Source organism: Amorphotheca resinae (genome assembly GCF_003019875.1).
Source record: "Amorphotheca resinae ATCC 22711 unplaced genomic scaffold M430scaffold_15, whole genome shotgun sequence".
NCBI classification, from domain to species: Eukaryota; Fungi; Ascomycota; class Leotiomycetes; order Helotiales; family Amorphothecaceae; genus Amorphotheca; species Amorphotheca resinae.
Window position 1 is genome coordinate 288,758 of NW_020194485.1, and position 17,586 is coordinate 306,343.

Genomic DNA, 17,586 nt, shown 5'->3' on the forward strand with positions numbered 1-17,586 from the left:
TCGGGTCTGGCCCACTTGCCCTTTGTCTCTTGCCTCTTGTCTTTATGCTCCTCGGTTTTCTCGTCCCGTTCGAACACCAAAAGCTTCATGTAACAAAGGCGGAAAGACAGTACAATACAGCAGAGAAGACAGTCTTATCACTACTGTCACGGGACCAACCACTGGTGTACAACGGTCCCAGACCCGCCAAACGGAGATTCTGGGACTTCGCGTCGGGAAGAACAAAGTGTTGCTCGCTGCTCATACAAGTAGATAAATGAAATGACGGGAGAAGCGCTTACTCGTTGTCGCCCGCCGTGGCTTGTCCAGCGGTGCCAGCTTTCCCTTGCCCTGGCCCTGGCCCTTGCTTCTGCGTTCTCCGATCAATCCAATCGTTGCCCTCCGACGTGCCCTCGGAATCTGTACTCAATCTGTGGGGTCGTTGACCGGCCTTCCCGGACATGGCGCTCCCTTCTCTCTGGATGCTGGTACGGGGAGTGGCGTAAGTGAATATCGAGACTGAGATTGGACCTTTGGAGGATCCTTGGTGGCGGGGTGCGGTTGTTGTAGCCTATTGCTGGAAGACGACTCTGATCTAATTCAAGACTTTATATATGATAAAAGATATAATCCAAAAGGGTCCACGGTGGTGAAGGCAAAAGCAAGATAAGATACTCGGGCTTCGAGACACCACCGCCCATTTCGGCCAGTGAGTCGTGAGCAGTGCGTTCTGATTGGCTACATTATGATTAGTCAGCCAGGCCTTTGATGCCGAGGCTGAGATGGTCGACCGACAACCAAGAAGCTCTGGATGCGCCAAACATTGCTGTTCAACCACCAACATTCCATACCATGAGCGACTCCGACCCGAGCCAGAAGAAGCCCGGAGTGCCATCATGGCAGCTCAGCTCGAAGGATACAACCCCGGCCGAGGCGGACACAGATGCAGAGAGTGAGGCAGGTGCAAAAGCAGAGACACAGCGAGAATCGCCCAGCCGAGAGTCAGTGATTGAGCAGGCCAAGAGGTTCCTGCAGGAGGACGAAGTGCGCAATGCATCAACCGACAAGAAGATCTCTTTTCTCGAGAGCAAGGGTCTCACAAGTGAGGAAATCCAGACTCTGCTGGGAGTAACGCGGAATCCAGAAGCATCGGCCCAAGCACCAGCCCACACGCAAGATCAAGTCAGTTCTACATGTGAACCATTGTTAGCCAGCTACTGACAGCCTCGCAGAACTCTTCACCATCCCCACAGTCGCAACCTACATACTCAAGTCCTCCACCACGCGATATCCCCCCTATAATAACCTACCCCGAGTTCCTCACAACCCCCCAGCACCCCACACCCCTCGTAACCACTTCCCGCCTCCGCGCAACTCTCTACCTCTTCGGAGCTCTCTCCGCCCTCATCTACGGCACAAGTAACTACCTCGTCACACCAATGGTCGAAGCCCTCACCGCATCACGGTTATCTCTCGCCGAGACCGCAACTACGAACCTCTCCAAACTAATAACCAAGTTAGAGAGCGTGGTGTCAGAGATCCCACCCGAAAAACCACGTTCGCGTGCTGGGAGGACAGGAGAAGGGGAGATGGAGGTGGATGAAGAGAGTGATGAAGATCCTACAGAGATGTTCCATAGAGATATCGGCATCCAGACGTCTCTGCCCCCTACTCCCTCCTCGGGCCCCGCCTCCTCCCCCCCATCCTCGTCTAGCGCCATCAACGACCAAGCCACCCGTCTGAAATCCATCTCCACCTCAGTGACCAGCCTGCTAGAGGACAGCACGAGTGAGGGGCACGATATATCTGATCTCAGCACGACCGTTGGGATCTTGAGGGAGTATTTGGACGGCCTCGCGTATGTCATGCCCAGTTATGGGTACGGGACTGGGGGCTATGGCAGTGGGCCGCAGGCGGACGATGAGATTGGGAAGGTCAAAGCGAGCATTAGGAGCGTGAAGGGGGTGTTGCTGAGTGCGAGGAGTTTCCCGTCGGTCGTGAGACCGGTGAGATGAGACATACGATTGCTCAGATAGCATGATACCAAATGCCACAGCTCTAATCCATGTAGGTCCAGGTCCAAGATATGATCCTGATCGATCCGTGGATACCTATGAATGGCTTCTAATAATCCACCCCAAGAAAAGAAAGCAGAGCATTTGAAATAGGGAATCGGGGGGACGCAATTTATATTATAAGGTACCTAGCTATCCTATATTCTCAAGAGACAGCAGTACTGCTCATTTCCAAAAACGGAAATCGAATGCTTTTTGTTCGCGAGATAGAGAGTGGGAATAGGTAAGTAGGACGACGTGAATGAATCATATTCCACTCATTGTTTTTTTATACTCGATGTCCTGGTGAAAGATCATATCGTAGTCTCTCTACCTTATATCTCTCTATATTATCTCTTCTTCATATTGTCCCCTCCGACATCGCAAGTCTTCCTTTGTATAGGTAGATACGATAGCATCCGTGGATTCGACCAGCAACATACAGAGAAAATAAGTTGACCCAAGATCATGACTTTCCCTTTATTCTGTTATGCCTGTATACTAGGTAGGTAAAGAAAGCTTCATCATGGGTCGAGGAGGCATGTATCTTTTTTTTTTTTTTTTTTTTGTAGAGTAGTGACTATATATATAATTATAATTAATGACCAAACCAATGCAGCAGCAGCAACATGTATACAAACGCCGCTTTACACCCCTGACAATCTAAATCATCTATCTAATCCAAACACCAACCATGCGTTATTTTTCTAACCACCGCGAGCGATGTGCGCGAGCAGCTAGCTGCGTGCCCGAGCTTGTCCTCCCCTTCCTTCAATTACGATTACCGTTCGCCGGCTCCTTGTCCTTACGGAACAGGATCTTCCGGATACTCTTCTTGATGTCGATCCCCTTGGCCGGTTTCTCTTTCTCGCCGCCCGCCTTCTCAGGATCGGGTTTCTGGGGCTCCTCTTTCTCCTTCTCCGCCTCCTTCTCGAAGCTGAAGAAGCCGGCAAGACTCATCCGCCGGCTCGCTCGTCGCGGCGTCTCGGTGGGCTTGGGCGGCCATTCGCCGTCCCGCTTCCAGCCTTGCACGCAGCTCCGCGTTACATCCTTCAGGTTCATGGGGCAGCTTGGGGTCAACTGCTGGATAATTACTTTGTCGTAGATCGTGTTGTAAGCGGCAGGCGTGATGCTGGATCTCATGGCGTTCTCGGGAGGTAAGATGGGTGGGGCGATAGGGATCTCGGTATCCAGCTCCCATTCCGAGTCTTCCTGTTCAATGGCCGTAGATGACCCACCGGTTTCTGGGGTAGAGGCCCGATCTTTTTGAACCGCCGTCGTCTTAACACCCGTAGAACAACCTACACGCCGTGCACCCGTCCATGCATCGCGACGTTGAACGAAGCAGCGTATTCCGTCATTCCAAGCCATCTCTTCGGCGAGACGCTTCTTGTGGCGGCGTTTGCGCTCCAGCTTCCTCTTCTTGATAGTTTCATCTGTACTAGTGGTAGGTCTGGAGCTGACGGCGTTTTCCCCGTCAATGTGTGAGTCTTGCTTGTCCCCAGATATCGCAGTCGATACCTCTTCCCCAGTCTCGCTAGCATTACTCGACCATTCGTCTCTCTCCTTCCACTGGTCCTCTGTAACGGTTTCTGAGAGACCTTCAGGGCTCCCTGGCAGAGGATCCGCAGGGGACGCCACTTTATCCTCAAGTGGTGGCCATTCCCACTTCCAGTCATTCTTGACTCTTTCCGCCAAATACCTCTTCACTGCCTCCTTCTGCTTCGCGCGGTCCCGACTCGTCAAGTCAGCTTCGTATTCCGTCAGGGCCCCTGTATTCGCAAATGCCCGGCGTCGATGCGCGGCACTGCCTGCGCCATTTGGACCAAATATCATTTTGCCCTCATCCACGCTCTGTGGTCCCGTCGCGGCGTCGGGCTGCGAAGCGGGAGCGGCAGTCGATGTGGGATCAGATTGTTGTTGGGAAGAATTTGCGGAGGGAGGGAGCTCGTCTGCTGTCCCCCCAGTATTTGGACGAGGGGCTGGAGCCGGGAGGGGATCACGGGGTAGAGACGACTGGGGTGGGATGGATGTTGAGGAGGGCTCGACTGCGCGGAACCAATCAGTTTGTTTTCTCTCTCTGGTAACAATGAAGCCGTAGTACTGTGTGTGCACACATGCTCAATCAAAATATACTGCTTACCGTTGTCTGGCTCGATATGCCCATTCGCCGCAGCGACTTGATTTGGTACCGAGTCAGGCGCAAGTCCCGTTACCACCGTATGATTCCCAGTCGCCACGGCATCATGCGACGGGTCTCGCGGTGGTCTGTCAACCAGGTTCGAAGACGGCAGTGTCTTTTGTTCGCGCGACTCCACCTCCTGCGAACCGCTGGTAGCTTCCACCGCGTCCACCACTTGCGCCTGAGCCTCAGTGGCTTCCCGCTCGGCCCCGTCAACACCAGACATGTCGTGTGCTACGTCTCCACGATCTGCGGCGCCCAGGTGGAGGGCGGAAGCGTCTCGAGACATATCGCATCCTCATCAACCCTCAGTGGTCATCGCAGCCGTCGAGATGAGTGTCGGTGGTTTGGGGAGGATGGGGAGTGGAGAAGAAGGAGAGAGTCGAAAATATTGCGCGCTCTTCTGCTCTTGAATCATGCGATTTAGCATTCGGTAATCCCTGTGGGGATCGACACCCTCGCTTCGTGCCGCATCTGGGGAACTGACGCTGCGTACAGCCTCATTTTCTGCCCAGCTAAGCTAGAGATCTTGATACTCTTTCTGCTTTGATTTGCTTACTTGGCTGTGGACATTGAGGCTCTTCATGCATATCAGTGGGAGTCCATCCTCCATGGATATTCTCCAGTCACTAGAAGCCCGGGCGTCGATGGACTTGCGTGGTTATCGAGCCTCTTCAGTCACGAGAGCCGGCTGGCTGGCTGATTTATAACTTCCAACCGTCTCTTTTAGTGTGTTTTGGTGAGTGATTTCTTATAGGACGAGTTGATGTCGACAGATTATGGCTAGGTGGCTTCTCTTCTGATACGAGATTCTAGTTCTCTTCGAATGCCTCGGGGTCGGTGGTCCTGGTCCTATAACCAGAGAGAAGAGCTAGGCTTGAGCTGCTCTCCCCCTTCTACAGAGTAGGTCCCAATTCAGTTCTAGGCCTTCCATCTTGCAGCTTTCCGGTTGCCTCCAGCATCTGTCGGATACGGGGTCACTGATGATCTTTCGCCTTACAAGCCTGAAATCTTGGATACAGCCTGTAGTGTGACGAGATTCCATGCCAGAGGTATACTTGCCATTTACTTGAGAGTGTTTATACACTTGAAAAACCATGTGCCTATTATTCAAGAAGTGGGCCTGCAAGCTGCAACGAACATCGAAAGAGACAGACTTGGTGTCTGTGTGATCTTTCGATATTCAACATTGATATCAGCCCTAATCTATCTCAACATGTTCAGCCAACTCCTAATCCTTTGAGGGGACAATAGCCAGCATGCATGCTCAATCTTCGACTTCGATGCGATGAGCAGAGCCGATTGACCGTCCATAAGAGGCCACCAATATCGGTCAGCGCAAGATCCTCGGACTTCCGTGCTCAATATCCTATCTAGTATCTCCGGTTCCGGGTTATTGAATGTTCGTCCTCAATATCCTAACCGTTTTGTACCGTCCCTGGAGGCCTTGCATAGGATATCTATACTTATATATATGCCCTGATCCGGATGATAGCGATGTTCTAGCCAGCAACACTGAAGACATCCACCTCTAACTATGTCGAGAGAGCCATGGTAGACATGCAATAAAGCTAGTGTAGGTAAGGTCCCGTATGGCCATGGACCGGTGGAGGATGTATGTGGTGGTGTTCCTCGCGTCGGCGGGCCCAAGCTCCATCGTCATTCGCCGAAAACGAGTGCCACTGTCCTAGATACACTTGCACCCCGACGCAACCCCAAGATGCGCCGCTGAATGATGAACGCACAACGCGACGCTGTATATCTCGGACTTCGATGAATGTCCCTTCAAACACTGGGCGCCAACCTACCTCACTGAAGCTGGCACGTTGTCGCCATGCTTTCCGCCTTCACAGCTCGACCCATTGTTGAGCTCCGGCAACGGGACAAGTCGAAGATCGAGTCTATACTGGCCCATGGTCGGTCTGCTTCCCCGCCAGTTGGACATAGCTGACAACATCAGACGACAGACTTCTGGTAGGATTGAACTCTGGGACTTTACGGATATATCGGGTCAACGAGCATCCAGAAGAACAAGGGAGTCATAATGGCGCGGCGAAGCCAGATGGCAAGACTTCATCTCCCCCCAGTCCCTCTCCGCAGAAACCGACCGATCTGCTGCGGGAAGTCGAGAAATTCTCTACCCGGGCAGTGGAACAACTTGCGATCATAAAGCCGGCTGATATGTTGATATCTTTGTCGAATTCCCACGTCTCGATACACGACCTGCAATCGTTCTCCCTGCAGGAGCTGTTAACGAAGACAAAAGGTGCTACAACATTTGCCGTTACCTCGAATATAGAGAAGGATTCCGCAACTGGGATACCGGAGACAATATCTAGGCTGGCAGTGGCTGTCAAGAGGAGATTATTACTGTGGTCATGGCATGAGGCCGAGCTGTCGCATGATGTCACTGAGATCACGCTGGCCGAGACCATGAGGACGGTGACTTGGCTTTCTGCGACCAAAGTAGTATGCGGGATGAACTCAGGATATGTGATAGTTGATGTGGTTACCCGCGAGTTAGAGGACATTGTTGGGCCAGGCGCTATTGGAGGAGCCTCTGGAGCGCAAGGTGGGCGATTTGGCGCAGTTGGCTCAGTGAGTATGGGATACATGGGTCTCGGGGGATATATGCCAAAGCCTCTGGCAACAAAAGTCGCCGATGGAGAGATGCTCCTTTCCAAGGATATAAACTCGTTGTTTATCACGTCAGATGGAAAGCCGATTGAAAAGAGACAAATACCGTGGCAGCAAGCACCGGATGCTATAGGGTACTCATACCCATATATTTTATCACTCCAAGCACCCTCGAAAGGTATTCTGGAAGTCAGAAATCCAGATACGCTGTCTCTTCTCCAATCCACATCATTACCAAACGCAAGTGTACTACATTTACCGCCAACCACAGCCAGCCTCGCACAGAAGGCGAAGGGGTTCCATGTTTCCAGTGACCGTTGCATATGGCGAATGGAGGCAACCGCTTATGATGCACAGATCGATGACCTTGTGAAAAACGGCCTGTATGACGAAGCAATCAGCATACTGGATATGTTGGAAGATGGCTTGTTACAGCACAAGCAAGCTCGCCTCCGAGAGGTCAAGATCCAAAAGGCACAGGTTCTTTTTGATCAGCGAAATTATGACAAGGCAATTGATATATTTCTGGAGGCGGAAGCACCCCCTGAAAGGGTCATCAAATTATACCCAAGAGCTATCGCAGGTGATTTGTCCACCTTCGAAGACAAACAGCAAGATGTTGATACAGATAACGAAGAACAAAATGAGAATGCAAATGGGGATACAGCTGCCAACGGAGAATTTAAGCAAGACCTTGTGGGATCACCAAAGCCGGCTGCCTTGAATAAACTATTGAAGTCGCATCAACAAGCTACGTCAGATACATCATCTATCAGATCATTTATGAGGCTCGATGGAGGTGATTCTAGCGACACGGCGAATACCAGACCGAAGCCGAAGGATGATGGACCGCTCGAGGGGAAGGACCTGATCACAGCAACTCTCGCCCTCACTGCGTTCCTCGTCGATAGTCGGAACAGGATGAAAAGGTTCCTTGATGCCGAAACCGGGAAAATGATACCACCAAAACAGAACGGACAAAACGGGTCATCACACGCCGCTTTCGAGTCCCTGCTCATGGCGCCAGCATCTGACGAGGACAAAGATAGAGAACAGAAACTGCGGGAGACCGCAACACTTATTGATACAACTCTATTCAGGTCAAATATGCTCGTCAGACCTGCGTTGGCTGGCTCACTCTTCCGAATTCCTAATTTCTGTGACCCAGATGTGGTCAAAGAGAAACTGTTAGAGACCTCGAGGTATAACGATCTGGTCGATTTCTTCTACGGCAAGAAACTGCATCGTCAGGCACTCGAATTACTCCAAAAATTCGGAATGGCCGATGAAGAAGATGAGAATGCACCTGCACTCCATGGACCTCAACGAACCGTCGGCTATCTGCAGAACCTACCACCGGAGATGATTGATCTGATACTCGAGTTCGCGGAATGGCCTTTGAGAGTGAACCCTGATCTTGGCATGGAGATATTCCTGGCAGATACTGAGAATGCCGAGACATTACCAAGAGACAAGGTGCTCAACTTTCTAGAGAAGATTGACGTTGGTCTCGAGGTCAAATACCTAGAACACGTGATCAATGAACTCAATGACCTGACACCCGAGTTCCATAATCGGCTGGTTGGCGCATATCTTAAGGACTTGAAGGACAGAGAAGATAAAGAATCTGAGGAATGGAAGGGATTGATGGAGAGACTAGTTGACTTTCTGCGGTCTAGCAAACAATATTCTCTTTCGAAGGCTTTTGGAATGATACCCAGGGAAGGTTTGTGCCCCACACCGACGAGAGAATGATATATGCTAATTTTTCAGATCCTAAATTTTATGAGGCGCAGGCTGTTGTTTTGAGTAATATGGGTCAGCATAAACAGGCGCTGGAGATTTACGTTTTCAAGCTCAAAGATTTTGAAAAGGCGGAAGAGTGAGTCTGATGGCCAAGAGATACATTACGTTGACTGACTCCTACAGATATTGCAATCTCGTCCACCTAACACAAGATTCCTTGGACCCCTCGTCAGTCCAAGTCCGCCAAGCCTCGACCCCAGAAACAGATGATCCCGCCCCATCGATTTACCATACCCTTCTTTCTCTCTATCTCACACCACCAGCACCTCATGAACCAAACTGGGGACCAGCTCTTGACATCCTCTCCAAACACGGCTCCCGTCTTCCGGCAGCGTCGACCCTAAATCTCGTCCCTGATACACTGCCAATCGCTAAACTAGAATCATATTTCCGAGGCCGTATTCGCGCGGCTACTTCTATCGTAAACGAAGCCCGCATCGTGGCCGGACTACGGAAGAGCGAGGTAGTCAGTGCGCAGGCTACATTGCTGCTTGGTGACGGGACGCAGGGCGGTCATGGAGGGAGAAATAGAAGAGTGGTTGTTTCGGAAGAAAGGGTCTGTGGTGTTTGTCACAAACGACTTGGTGGAAGCGTGGTCGCTGTCCAGCCAGATAATTCGGTGGTACATTATGGGTGTCGGAGCCGTGCGGGGCAAAGGCGTGCCGGTGGGATGGAGACCTTGAGGACAGGGTCGGGGTCGTGGGGAAGGACGTGATACGCTGGGCCATGGTGATTGATACATAGCGATGGAGTTTGTGACGCTGTATATCCGTGTAACTTGTAGAAGACAGGGCTCATTCTTCCTCTGCAACCTCTTCGCCGTAATTGTCTTCCTCCTTGGCCTCGTCCACACCCTTCGCCTTTGCAAGCCCGTTCAGGCCCTCAGCCTCCCGAGCCTTGTCTTCCTCCATCCGCAGTGTAATCTCCTTGTTGATCTGCTCCTGCATCACGGCGGTCGCCTTTCGCAATGCACCGAGGTAAGCGGTCCTGTCGGCGGTCTGGGTGCTTGGAGGGGTGGGCAGCTTTTGGGTGTATGTGAAGGCTGCATTGTGGGGTGACCGATATGTTGCTGAGAGGAGCTGGTACCCCTGCGTAGCTTCACTCTGAGCATCGGACGCTGCCATGGTTCTTGGCTCTTGAGCAAGGGTTGGTTGGAGATGGAAATGGAGGAGGTGGTGGTGGTGTAAAGTTGGTGGGAGACGGGAATAGCGAGGCTTGTTTTTCGGTCCCAAGCGACGGACGGCCTTGGTGGTGTTTACAACTGGGTAAGATCTTAAACAGATAATATACGACTGACGTCTGAGCCTCAATCCACCCTCAGTCTTAACCCTACCATCGTTCACACTTCTCTCTCTTAAGAATGTCGAGACCCCCAAGTCTGCCATCTTTCGCTCTCAACAGATAGCCCCGCAGTACGAGTTATGCGAACGCTCTGGGGCCATTGCACAAACCGCGAGCCATGTCACAAACGCCAGGGCAACCAACACGAGCCCCCGGGAGCTTCTCTCCTGCGATCCCAGCATCGACATCGACAATCCCGCGCCGACCTGTCCAGAGAATTGCCTCCTCTCCTGATGAAGAGGCAGGTCCTTTGACCGTTGCCAAGCAACGAGCTCCAGCGCTGCAGAATGCGCCCGCCCCTCCGCGTCCTTTGTATGCCGCATCCGCCCAGGCGAACACCAGCACCTCAAGTCTGCAGAACTTCTCTCGACCGACGCCCACTCCACTGCGCACCGATCTGCCACAGACACAGACACAGAGGGCGGGCTCACCGTTAACCGCTTCCGCGAAATCCCCGGATAGTTCTGTCCACGGTACGCCCCACCGCGGACACGGGAGAAAACACTCGAAGACGCAAGGATCCTTCGAGCCGTATCTTCCCACGGCTGCTTTCTCGAATATGGGCAATATGGGAAACCTCGATAAGGCTCTGAGTGCGAGTCAGATCGCTGCTCAGGCGGCGATGCAGCATCAGGCACAACATGTACGGCAAAGGTCACAAACGATACCCATCCCTGAGGACACAAAGTCAAATACTGGCAGATCTATGAGGGCGCCCACTTCCCCACCGCTCTTGAATTTAACGGAGGCTTCTGCTCCAAGAGAACCGAGTTTTGGGGGCCAGATATATCACAATGGGTTACTTGGAGGGCATGGAGCAGCTCAAACAGCTGCAAACGCAGCGTTTCCAAAGTCGCCTGGATCGTCACCGGTACTGCCACCCACAGATCACGAACAGCATCGGCTGCAAGCCGAAAAGCCGAAAGCAGAGAAGCCCAAAGTCAAGTTGTTTTCTCGGCCCGCGAGGATCGGGATTAGCAAGGATAAAGATGGAAAGGCCGGAGCGCTCCCGAGCCCGAGTAAGATGGCATCCTACTCCCTTGGTGCACTATCGAGAGGTAATGCGAGTACCAACAATTTAGCAGATAACTTATCAAGCGCCGCGAGCATATATAGCATGGCGAACTCCTCTTCAGCAACCATACGAGCCGATCAACCGGAGAAGGAAAAGGATAAGGAAAAGAAGCATCACTTTCTTTCGAGACAGAAACACAAATTAAGCAGCAAAGATGACTACCATCTACCGTTATCATCCGCAGCGTCGAATTCGAAGCCCGTGGATCCGAGCGCCCCGAGCAGTTTATATAACTTCAACCTACCGCAGAGTCCTGGACCGAACAGTACGAGCTTTGCGAAGTCGATGAGCGGGTTGGATTTGAGACACGGCGGAAGGGCATTGAGAGAGAAGAAGAAAGAGGAGAAGGGTGATGCGTTGAGAGAGACTGAGTTGTCATACCAGAATAGCAATGATTGGCCTGGTCCATCCAGTCTGGGTTCTGCAGGAGCGAGTTCACATCTTGCTTCTGCGACCGGTCCTTTTGGCCATCCTACTGCTGCAACAGATATTCAGGATTTTGCCAAGTTTGGACTGGCAAATATGGGACCGGATGATGCGTGGCCGTGCTTGAAGGCTAAGCTTCTGGTAATCTTCGAAGGAGAAGACTTGAGGTTACCAGTGGAGGACTTCAATCGCCTCGTTTCGTAAGTAGCCCCTTCTTTGCTCGACATCTCATGCTAACAACGGAAACAGGACACACTTCCAACGCTGCTTGCAAAAAAGAGCTCCAAACATCATAATCGACGACCTCCGCGATCTTCTTACAACGGGCTTCTCATTACTCGACCAAACGCTCCGTCGCACACCCGATGAACGACTCATCCCTCATCTCGTCGAGATGTGGCTCTTCACATTCACATCTATCCTCCCTTACGTACAAGCCGTCTTTCTTCCTCTGGATCTCGAGTTTTCTGGAAATGGACCCCTCATGTCACCTGAACAAGCTCGAGAGTTCTGGGGCGCATTGCCCGCCTCTACTGCATCCTATATTGGAACGAGTGTTCCCGCCTCTCAAGGTCTGGAAGTTCGCCGGATCGTGCTCATAGCTTATCGGGACACCATCATCCTCCCGCGCTTCGATACCCTGAAAACGCTCTTCTCCCGGCTCTCACTAGATAGCATAGCCCTCAGTATCCCATCCTCCGACACCCTCTCCACATCCCCCGATTCCTTCTCCAACATCTCTGGCGGGCGCCCCTCAACTGCCATGTCCCTCGACCCATCCCAAGCGTCCTACGGCTCCCAATCAACAACGCTCTTAGGCGGCGGCTCTTCCGGCGACGGCAGCGGTAACCGCTCCCGCACCATCAGCAACGTCTCGCACGGCTCGGACTCCATCCTCTCGGGCCTCGGGATCAACGTCCCCCCTCCCCCCGCCCGTCCCTTCACCCCCAGCAGCACGCACCCCTTCGCGCAGACGAGCCACGGCAACCGCGGCGCCCGCGAGCGGAACGTCGAGGATAGCAGTAACCGGGTGACGGAGCTCGTGGGCCGCATGCTGCAGTGCATGAGCGTCCTGTCGAGCGTGGGAGGCACACCGGGCAGTGCCAGCACCGGGGCGGGGGCGGACCAGGATAGCCAGCAGAAGATGGAGGAGCTGTGCAGAGGGCTGAAGTTGAATTGGTTGGGAAGGGGGAGGATGGGCAGGAATAGGAGGGGCTTGGTGGGCGCCAGGGTTCCGGGCGGGAGTAAAGGACAGGAGAGCAGGCCGGAGGGTATTACGGTCTGATTAGAGTGGCGCTTTGATTTGGAAGGGCGCGTGTATTTGTATTGGTGTTAGGGATTGGTCCTGCTTCAGGGCGTATTCATGTTGGCGTTTGCTTTGGGGTCGGTGGGACGATATACGATGTAAAGATAGAAGGATAAACATGCATAAAGGAAAGCGTTGCACTTGTATTCAACCGTGTACAAAATACTGGGTGAGATAACATGCCATGATTCTATATAGCTATGAACATCTACGTCTACTAATCCTCATATTACTGCGCGACAACCTTTTGACCGCTCAACACCCGACTTTTCAAGTTTCTAATTTTATGCTTTCTGATACCCTAGAAGTCTTTTGAGCCATCAAATTAGCAAGGTTCCTCCATAGTAAACGTTTGAAGGAAGAAATGTGAATGGATAAGCTTAATCAGACATCCAAGGAAGATTATACCCTCATCTGTCCCGGTTTAGGTTCTAAGTTGGGACTCGAGTGAAAACTGCGAATGTGGTATGTGTTTCATCATGAAAGCTTGGGGTTGGGGCAGGGAATGGAGAACAATATGGAAATGAGAACTGACCTTTGGCAGTGAGACCCAGCTAGAGAACTAGGAGGATATTTGTTAGTTGGCGGAGTGTACAGCAATGTATCGAGCAGTTATAAGCTCTGCATGAAGAGTTGATGCTGGTGACGAGGCTTTGTACAGTGCAATGCCCAAACAAATTTCGACAGATGGGAAAAGATTTTCATCAGAGTTTTCCAGCGGCCATGTGCGAACCTACAAAAACTTGTAATTGTCAGTCTCGGTCCGAGAAGAAATGGGAGAAAGACAAAGAATAGAAAATAATCTCTCAGACACAATCTCTGGCTTAAGCAACCCTCCCACGTATGGAAGAATCGAACAGCGTAGACTTCAGCATGGTCGAGTACAGTTGGGAAAAGAAGTATTTTCGAAATGTCATCAATGAGACCTGGAGGGGAGCGGGTGAGAGAGGAGACGTACCATTTTAGGGACAGCTGGGAAGCTTAGTAGGGAAGAAAGATTGCAAGAATATAGGAAGGAATATAGATAGATCAGACAGCTTGCAATGCTGCATTCACCTACAGCGCAAAGCATCTGCTGCTGGGATACCTCTATGGAACGACAGAGGCACAGAGCACTGCAGACTGCAGTCCGCTGTTGGAGAAGTTGTGTGGGAAAAAAAGAAATCTTGGAAGATGAAGCTGACGGCGGTAGAAATACTCTGGAAATATTTCGAAGCCGCGTAAGATTACGTAACGCACGCTAGCCCAGAATGTCTCTAGCGCAGCACTCGTAATCACCTGACACTTGACTATTCCCTTTCAGGACGGCCCGCCCCAAAATCGCCCGCTCGACGGCAGTTCCCCCAAAACCCAACCCAAGATCAGACCAAAAGGCTATCGCCAGGACGAATGGATGACGGAAGAGGGCACATCATGCTCCTTCGCTCCCTTCTCTGATATCTCGGAATTGCTTCATTTCTCCAAAACTTCTTCTCTCCCCCAAAGTCGCCCCAATCCTATTCTCCAATCCCCCCCCCCCAACACGCGCGACTGGCCTAGCCGTTCTATCAAAGCTTCTTCGTCTCCTCCCTATGCAGCGCACGCCGGTTCCTCGTACCGCATCGTGAGTCGTGACAGGGCCAGGGCACACGAACCGCAACCAACGCCGCCGAGATCCTCCCAAGCATCCGCATTCCGACGACGATCCCCAAATACTCGAATGCGCGTGGCCAGGTAGCCGGCCACCTCTCCAGCCTTTTGTCGTTGGACTCGCTGATTACATATCGCCAAGTTGAGCTGCGGCGACCACACGGCCTTGACCTACGGTGTACGATTTAAGGACCAATACAATACAGACCACACTGTCGCGCGCTGCGGTATTTTCCGGTCCCCAACTCTCCGACATCATTTACCCAAATCGCACGAGCATCTCCCTGCCGCGCCGAAACGGCCCAGGTTGACTGACCATCGAAAGGCTCCTCTCTGTTGAGTGTGTAAGCGGACCTTATCCTCGCCTGTATAGTCTCGCGACAACACAGCACCAACGCAGACTCGCCAACTCACCGCGATCTCGAAAGCTGTGCAGCTTCGCAATTGGCCCGGTTTCTGGCCAGAGTGAGGCGAAGACAGTGGGAGGCATAGTGATCCTGGACGACGGTGGAGGTGGACTTCGTACCACAGGGCGCATGCAAGGTGTGGGGTTGGTGTGCATTCGGCGCTGTGGATAATCTACCTTCAGCAACATGATGAGCCTGGCTCAGTCACACTCTCCCTATCCTGCGGGAATGCAACAGCACCCAGGTGTCCCCCAAGGCCATCCGATGGCTGGAGTACCCCATAACGCCGGCCCGCAGGTGCCAGGCCAACCCGGCATGCCTCAGCAAATGCATATAGGAGTGTCTGGTCCAGGACCTCAAGTCAGCCAGGCAGGAGCTTTGATGGCTGGGATGCCTCCAGGAGCGGGTGGACCAAGTGCGCATGCGCTACAACATCTAAACCCGGGGCAGGCCCAGCAAGCGCAAATGTATCAACAGCAGATGGGACAGATGGCTTGTGAGTGGCCCCATATATGTAGCATATATCTCTGGATCCGCTCCAGGTCCTTTGCTGTACTTTGAATTCCGCGATCTGAAGGCTGACAAGACAATCTGATGCTAGTCGCGAATCCTCAACTTCAGCAACTGCAACAGCAGCAAATGTTGCAGCATCAGCAGAGACAGCAAGCGGCGGCAGCACGTCATGCTATCATGGCTCAGCAATTTGGGGGCATTCAGATGGGTGTGCCAAACGGGATGGGTCAGATGAGTCCGTCGCAGTATACGGCAATGCGAGCAGGAGCTCCCATGCGGCCTGTCAATCTACCCCAGCATCTTCAACAGGCCCAGCAACAAGCCCAGCAGAGCCTGGAGCAGCAACAACAGCAGGCTCAACAACAGCATCAAGTAAGTAGTTATTCCTTCAGCATGATCTTTCCCCTCCAAAATTTCCGCTTTTATTACTGTGAGCTGAACTAACGTACCCTGCAATAGCAACATCTTATACAACAAATGGCGATGCAACAGCACGCTCAAGCTCAAGCTCAAGCTCAGGCTGGAAATAATAACCAAGGACAACCGGGTCAGATGGGCCCGCAACAACTCCAGAATCTTCAACAAGCTCAAATCGCAGCTGCGCAGCAACATCATCAGGCGCAAGCCGCTCAAGCTGCTCAGGCCGCTGCCGCGCAACAAAATCAACCACAGTCGCAGCATCAACCTCAACCGCAGCAATCGCAACCAAATTCCCAAGCCCAGACACAACAGCCTCAGCCACAAGCGCAACAACACCCGTCCAACATGCAACAGCAACAAGCTGCTGCAACAGCGGCCATGCTACAAAACCAGCAAAGAGTAGGAGATAAATTCAAGGGGCAATGTCTGATGAAGTTGATGCAGTTCGGTGACCATCTAAGTAATTTTGGAGTAATCTCGAAGCCATTGGAGGCATACATGGCCACAGGAGCTCAGCGACTGGCTGCACAAGGGATAAAGCAGCGAGATGATCTAAACTACTGGCTAGGATTTGTGGATCGATTCTTCTCTCCAAAGGGTGTTTTGCGACACTCTGTCTGGCTTGCCGAGGAAAATACAGGCAAGCAGTATGAAATCACATTTCCGGCGTTGGCTAGGTACTTCCATACTCACTTCGAGAGCGGCATCAAAAATATGCAGATGATCATGGAAAAAGGATCTGAGAAGGAGCTGCCGAACAATGGTCACTACATTGAGAACCAGAAGTCGAGTTTCGTTTATTGGTTTGATAACGGGTCACAGGTAAGTTTCCTAGACACCATACTTACTTTGTTTGATACGCACCTACTAACAACACAAGTTAATCGCAAACGGCACATTGCGAGCTCATTTCGATGAGCATCAGAAGATTGAACTGCTAGAATTTGTTACCAGCAATCATGAAGAGTATATACCACGCAGCATGGTGATTGAAGCAGCAAGGCCCTTGCATGACTGGGGAAAGGAGTGGAAAAACCTCAACGCACTACAGGATGGGAAGCAATCACCGGAGATGAATAAGAAAAAGGCCAAAGCCGTCAAGTCGCCGGCGCAACCACCACCTGAAATCGCGATCCCTCAATCCAAAGTCAAACCAAGCATGGGGATTACTCCTTCGCTATTTCAATTTCTAGAGGTATGCAACCCTTATAAACACGCAAAATATTCTTTCTGACACTTTCTAGCTTGCTGAAGTTATGGGGCAAATGAACCCACTCTTCCAGTACTCTCACCTAAATGCCTCTCTTGCACCTTATGCTGCTCTCGATCAGTATGTCGCCACTGTGGCTTCAAACGGTGGCAACCCAAATGGACAACAGCAAAACCTTAATGGGCCACGCACACCTGGCATGTCCAATTTCCCAATTGGAGCTTCCCCAGCAGCAGCGCACCTGAATCTTCCAGATGCTTCACCGCATATGGGAGGAAGTCCGGCCCAGGCACCAGGCATGCAACTACAACAAAGCCAGCATGGCACGAGTTCCAGTGGTCCGAGTGCCAACACAAGTCCTAATGCGAGTAACAAACGAAGGAGGCCGAGTACAGTGAAGGCGGAAGAGGAGAACCAGGCGAATGGTAATCAGCCGAAACCGAATGTGAAGCCTAGTCCAAGGATAGGGGGCAAGAGGCAGAAGGGGAATCCTGCTTGAGGAAAAGTATAGTAAACCGGTTTAATGTCGAAAAAGCGGATGAAGTCGTGCCCGCGCCATTTACCGGCTCAGAAGAGTTTATGGAGCCCACGATTGAGTGGA

General features: G+C 52.0%; 8 protein-coding genes across 8 annotated transcripts; 5 read left to right on the forward strand and 3 right to left on the reverse strand.

Annotated features, from left to right (window-relative positions):
- Positions 1-831: 831 nt before the first annotated feature.
- On the forward strand, positions 832-2,291 carry M430DRAFT_129963 (hypothetical protein; the record flags this gene model as incomplete). The annotated part of the gene is made up of 2 exons (XM_024862118.1): positions 832-1,174; positions 1,204-2,291. 2 exons carry the CDS (start codon positions 832-834, stop codon positions 1,992-1,994), a joined length of 1,134 nt encoding a protein of 377 aa, XP_024716484.1. The 3' UTR covers positions 1,995-2,291.
- Positions 2,292-2,682: 391 nt separating this feature from the next.
- On the reverse strand, positions 2,683-4,549 carry M430DRAFT_62267 (hypothetical protein). Its single transcript, XM_024868976.1, has 2 exons — positions 4,177-4,549; positions 2,683-4,081 (listed from the first exon to the last, which is right to left on the reverse strand). Exons 1-2 carry the CDS (start codon positions 4,502-4,504, stop codon positions 2,805-2,807), a joined length of 1,605 nt encoding a protein of 534 aa, XP_024716485.1. The 5' UTR covers positions 4,505-4,549; the 3' UTR covers positions 2,683-2,804.
- Positions 4,550-5,905: 1,356 nt separating this feature from the next.
- Positions 5,906-9,433, forward strand: M430DRAFT_46096 (hypothetical protein). The gene is made up of 4 exons (XM_024867817.1): positions 5,906-6,131; positions 6,176-8,578; positions 8,626-8,734; positions 8,782-9,433. The coding sequence occupies exons 1-4, from the start codon at positions 6,050-6,052 to the stop codon at positions 9,371-9,373; spliced, it is 3,186 nt and encodes a 1,061-aa protein (XP_024716486.1). The 5' UTR covers positions 5,906-6,049; the 3' UTR covers positions 9,374-9,433.
- M430DRAFT_37814 (hypothetical protein) lies at positions 9,421-10,347 on the reverse strand. The gene has a single exon (XM_024867184.1). The coding sequence runs from the start codon at positions 10,041-10,043 to the stop codon at positions 9,453-9,455; it is 591 nt and encodes a 196-aa protein (XP_024716487.1). The 5' UTR covers positions 10,044-10,347; the 3' UTR covers positions 9,421-9,452.
- On the forward strand, positions 10,118-12,785 carry M430DRAFT_111197 (hypothetical protein; the record flags this gene model as incomplete). The annotated part of the gene is made up of 2 exons (XM_024861420.1): positions 10,118-11,700; positions 11,750-12,785. 2 exons carry the CDS (start codon positions 10,118-10,120, stop codon positions 12,783-12,785), a joined length of 2,619 nt encoding a protein of 872 aa, XP_024716488.1.
- Positions 12,786-12,971: 186 nt separating this feature from the next.
- On the forward strand, positions 12,972-13,530 carry M430DRAFT_37815 (hypothetical protein). The gene is made up of 2 exons (XM_024867185.1): positions 12,972-13,118; positions 13,345-13,530. Exons 1-2 carry the CDS (start codon positions 12,991-12,993, stop codon positions 13,370-13,372), a joined length of 156 nt encoding a protein of 51 aa, XP_024716489.1. The 5' UTR covers positions 12,972-12,990; the 3' UTR covers positions 13,373-13,530.
- Positions 13,378-13,962, reverse strand: M430DRAFT_195607 (hypothetical protein). Its single transcript, XM_024864103.1, has 2 exons — positions 13,765-13,962; positions 13,378-13,539 (listed from the first exon to the last, which is right to left on the reverse strand). Exons 1-2 carry the CDS (start codon positions 13,876-13,878, stop codon positions 13,384-13,386), a joined length of 270 nt encoding a protein of 89 aa, XP_024716490.1. The 5' UTR covers positions 13,879-13,962; the 3' UTR covers positions 13,378-13,383.
- Positions 13,963-15,028: 1,066 nt separating this feature from the next.
- Positions 15,029-17,484, forward strand: M430DRAFT_54552 (hypothetical protein; the record flags this gene model as incomplete). Its single annotated transcript, XM_024868480.1, has 5 exons — positions 15,029-15,338; positions 15,444-15,727; positions 15,815-16,597; positions 16,656-16,970; positions 17,020-17,484. 5 exons carry the CDS (start codon positions 15,029-15,031, stop codon positions 17,482-17,484), a joined length of 2,157 nt encoding a protein of 718 aa, XP_024716491.1.
- Positions 17,485-17,586: the final 102 nt, after the last annotated feature.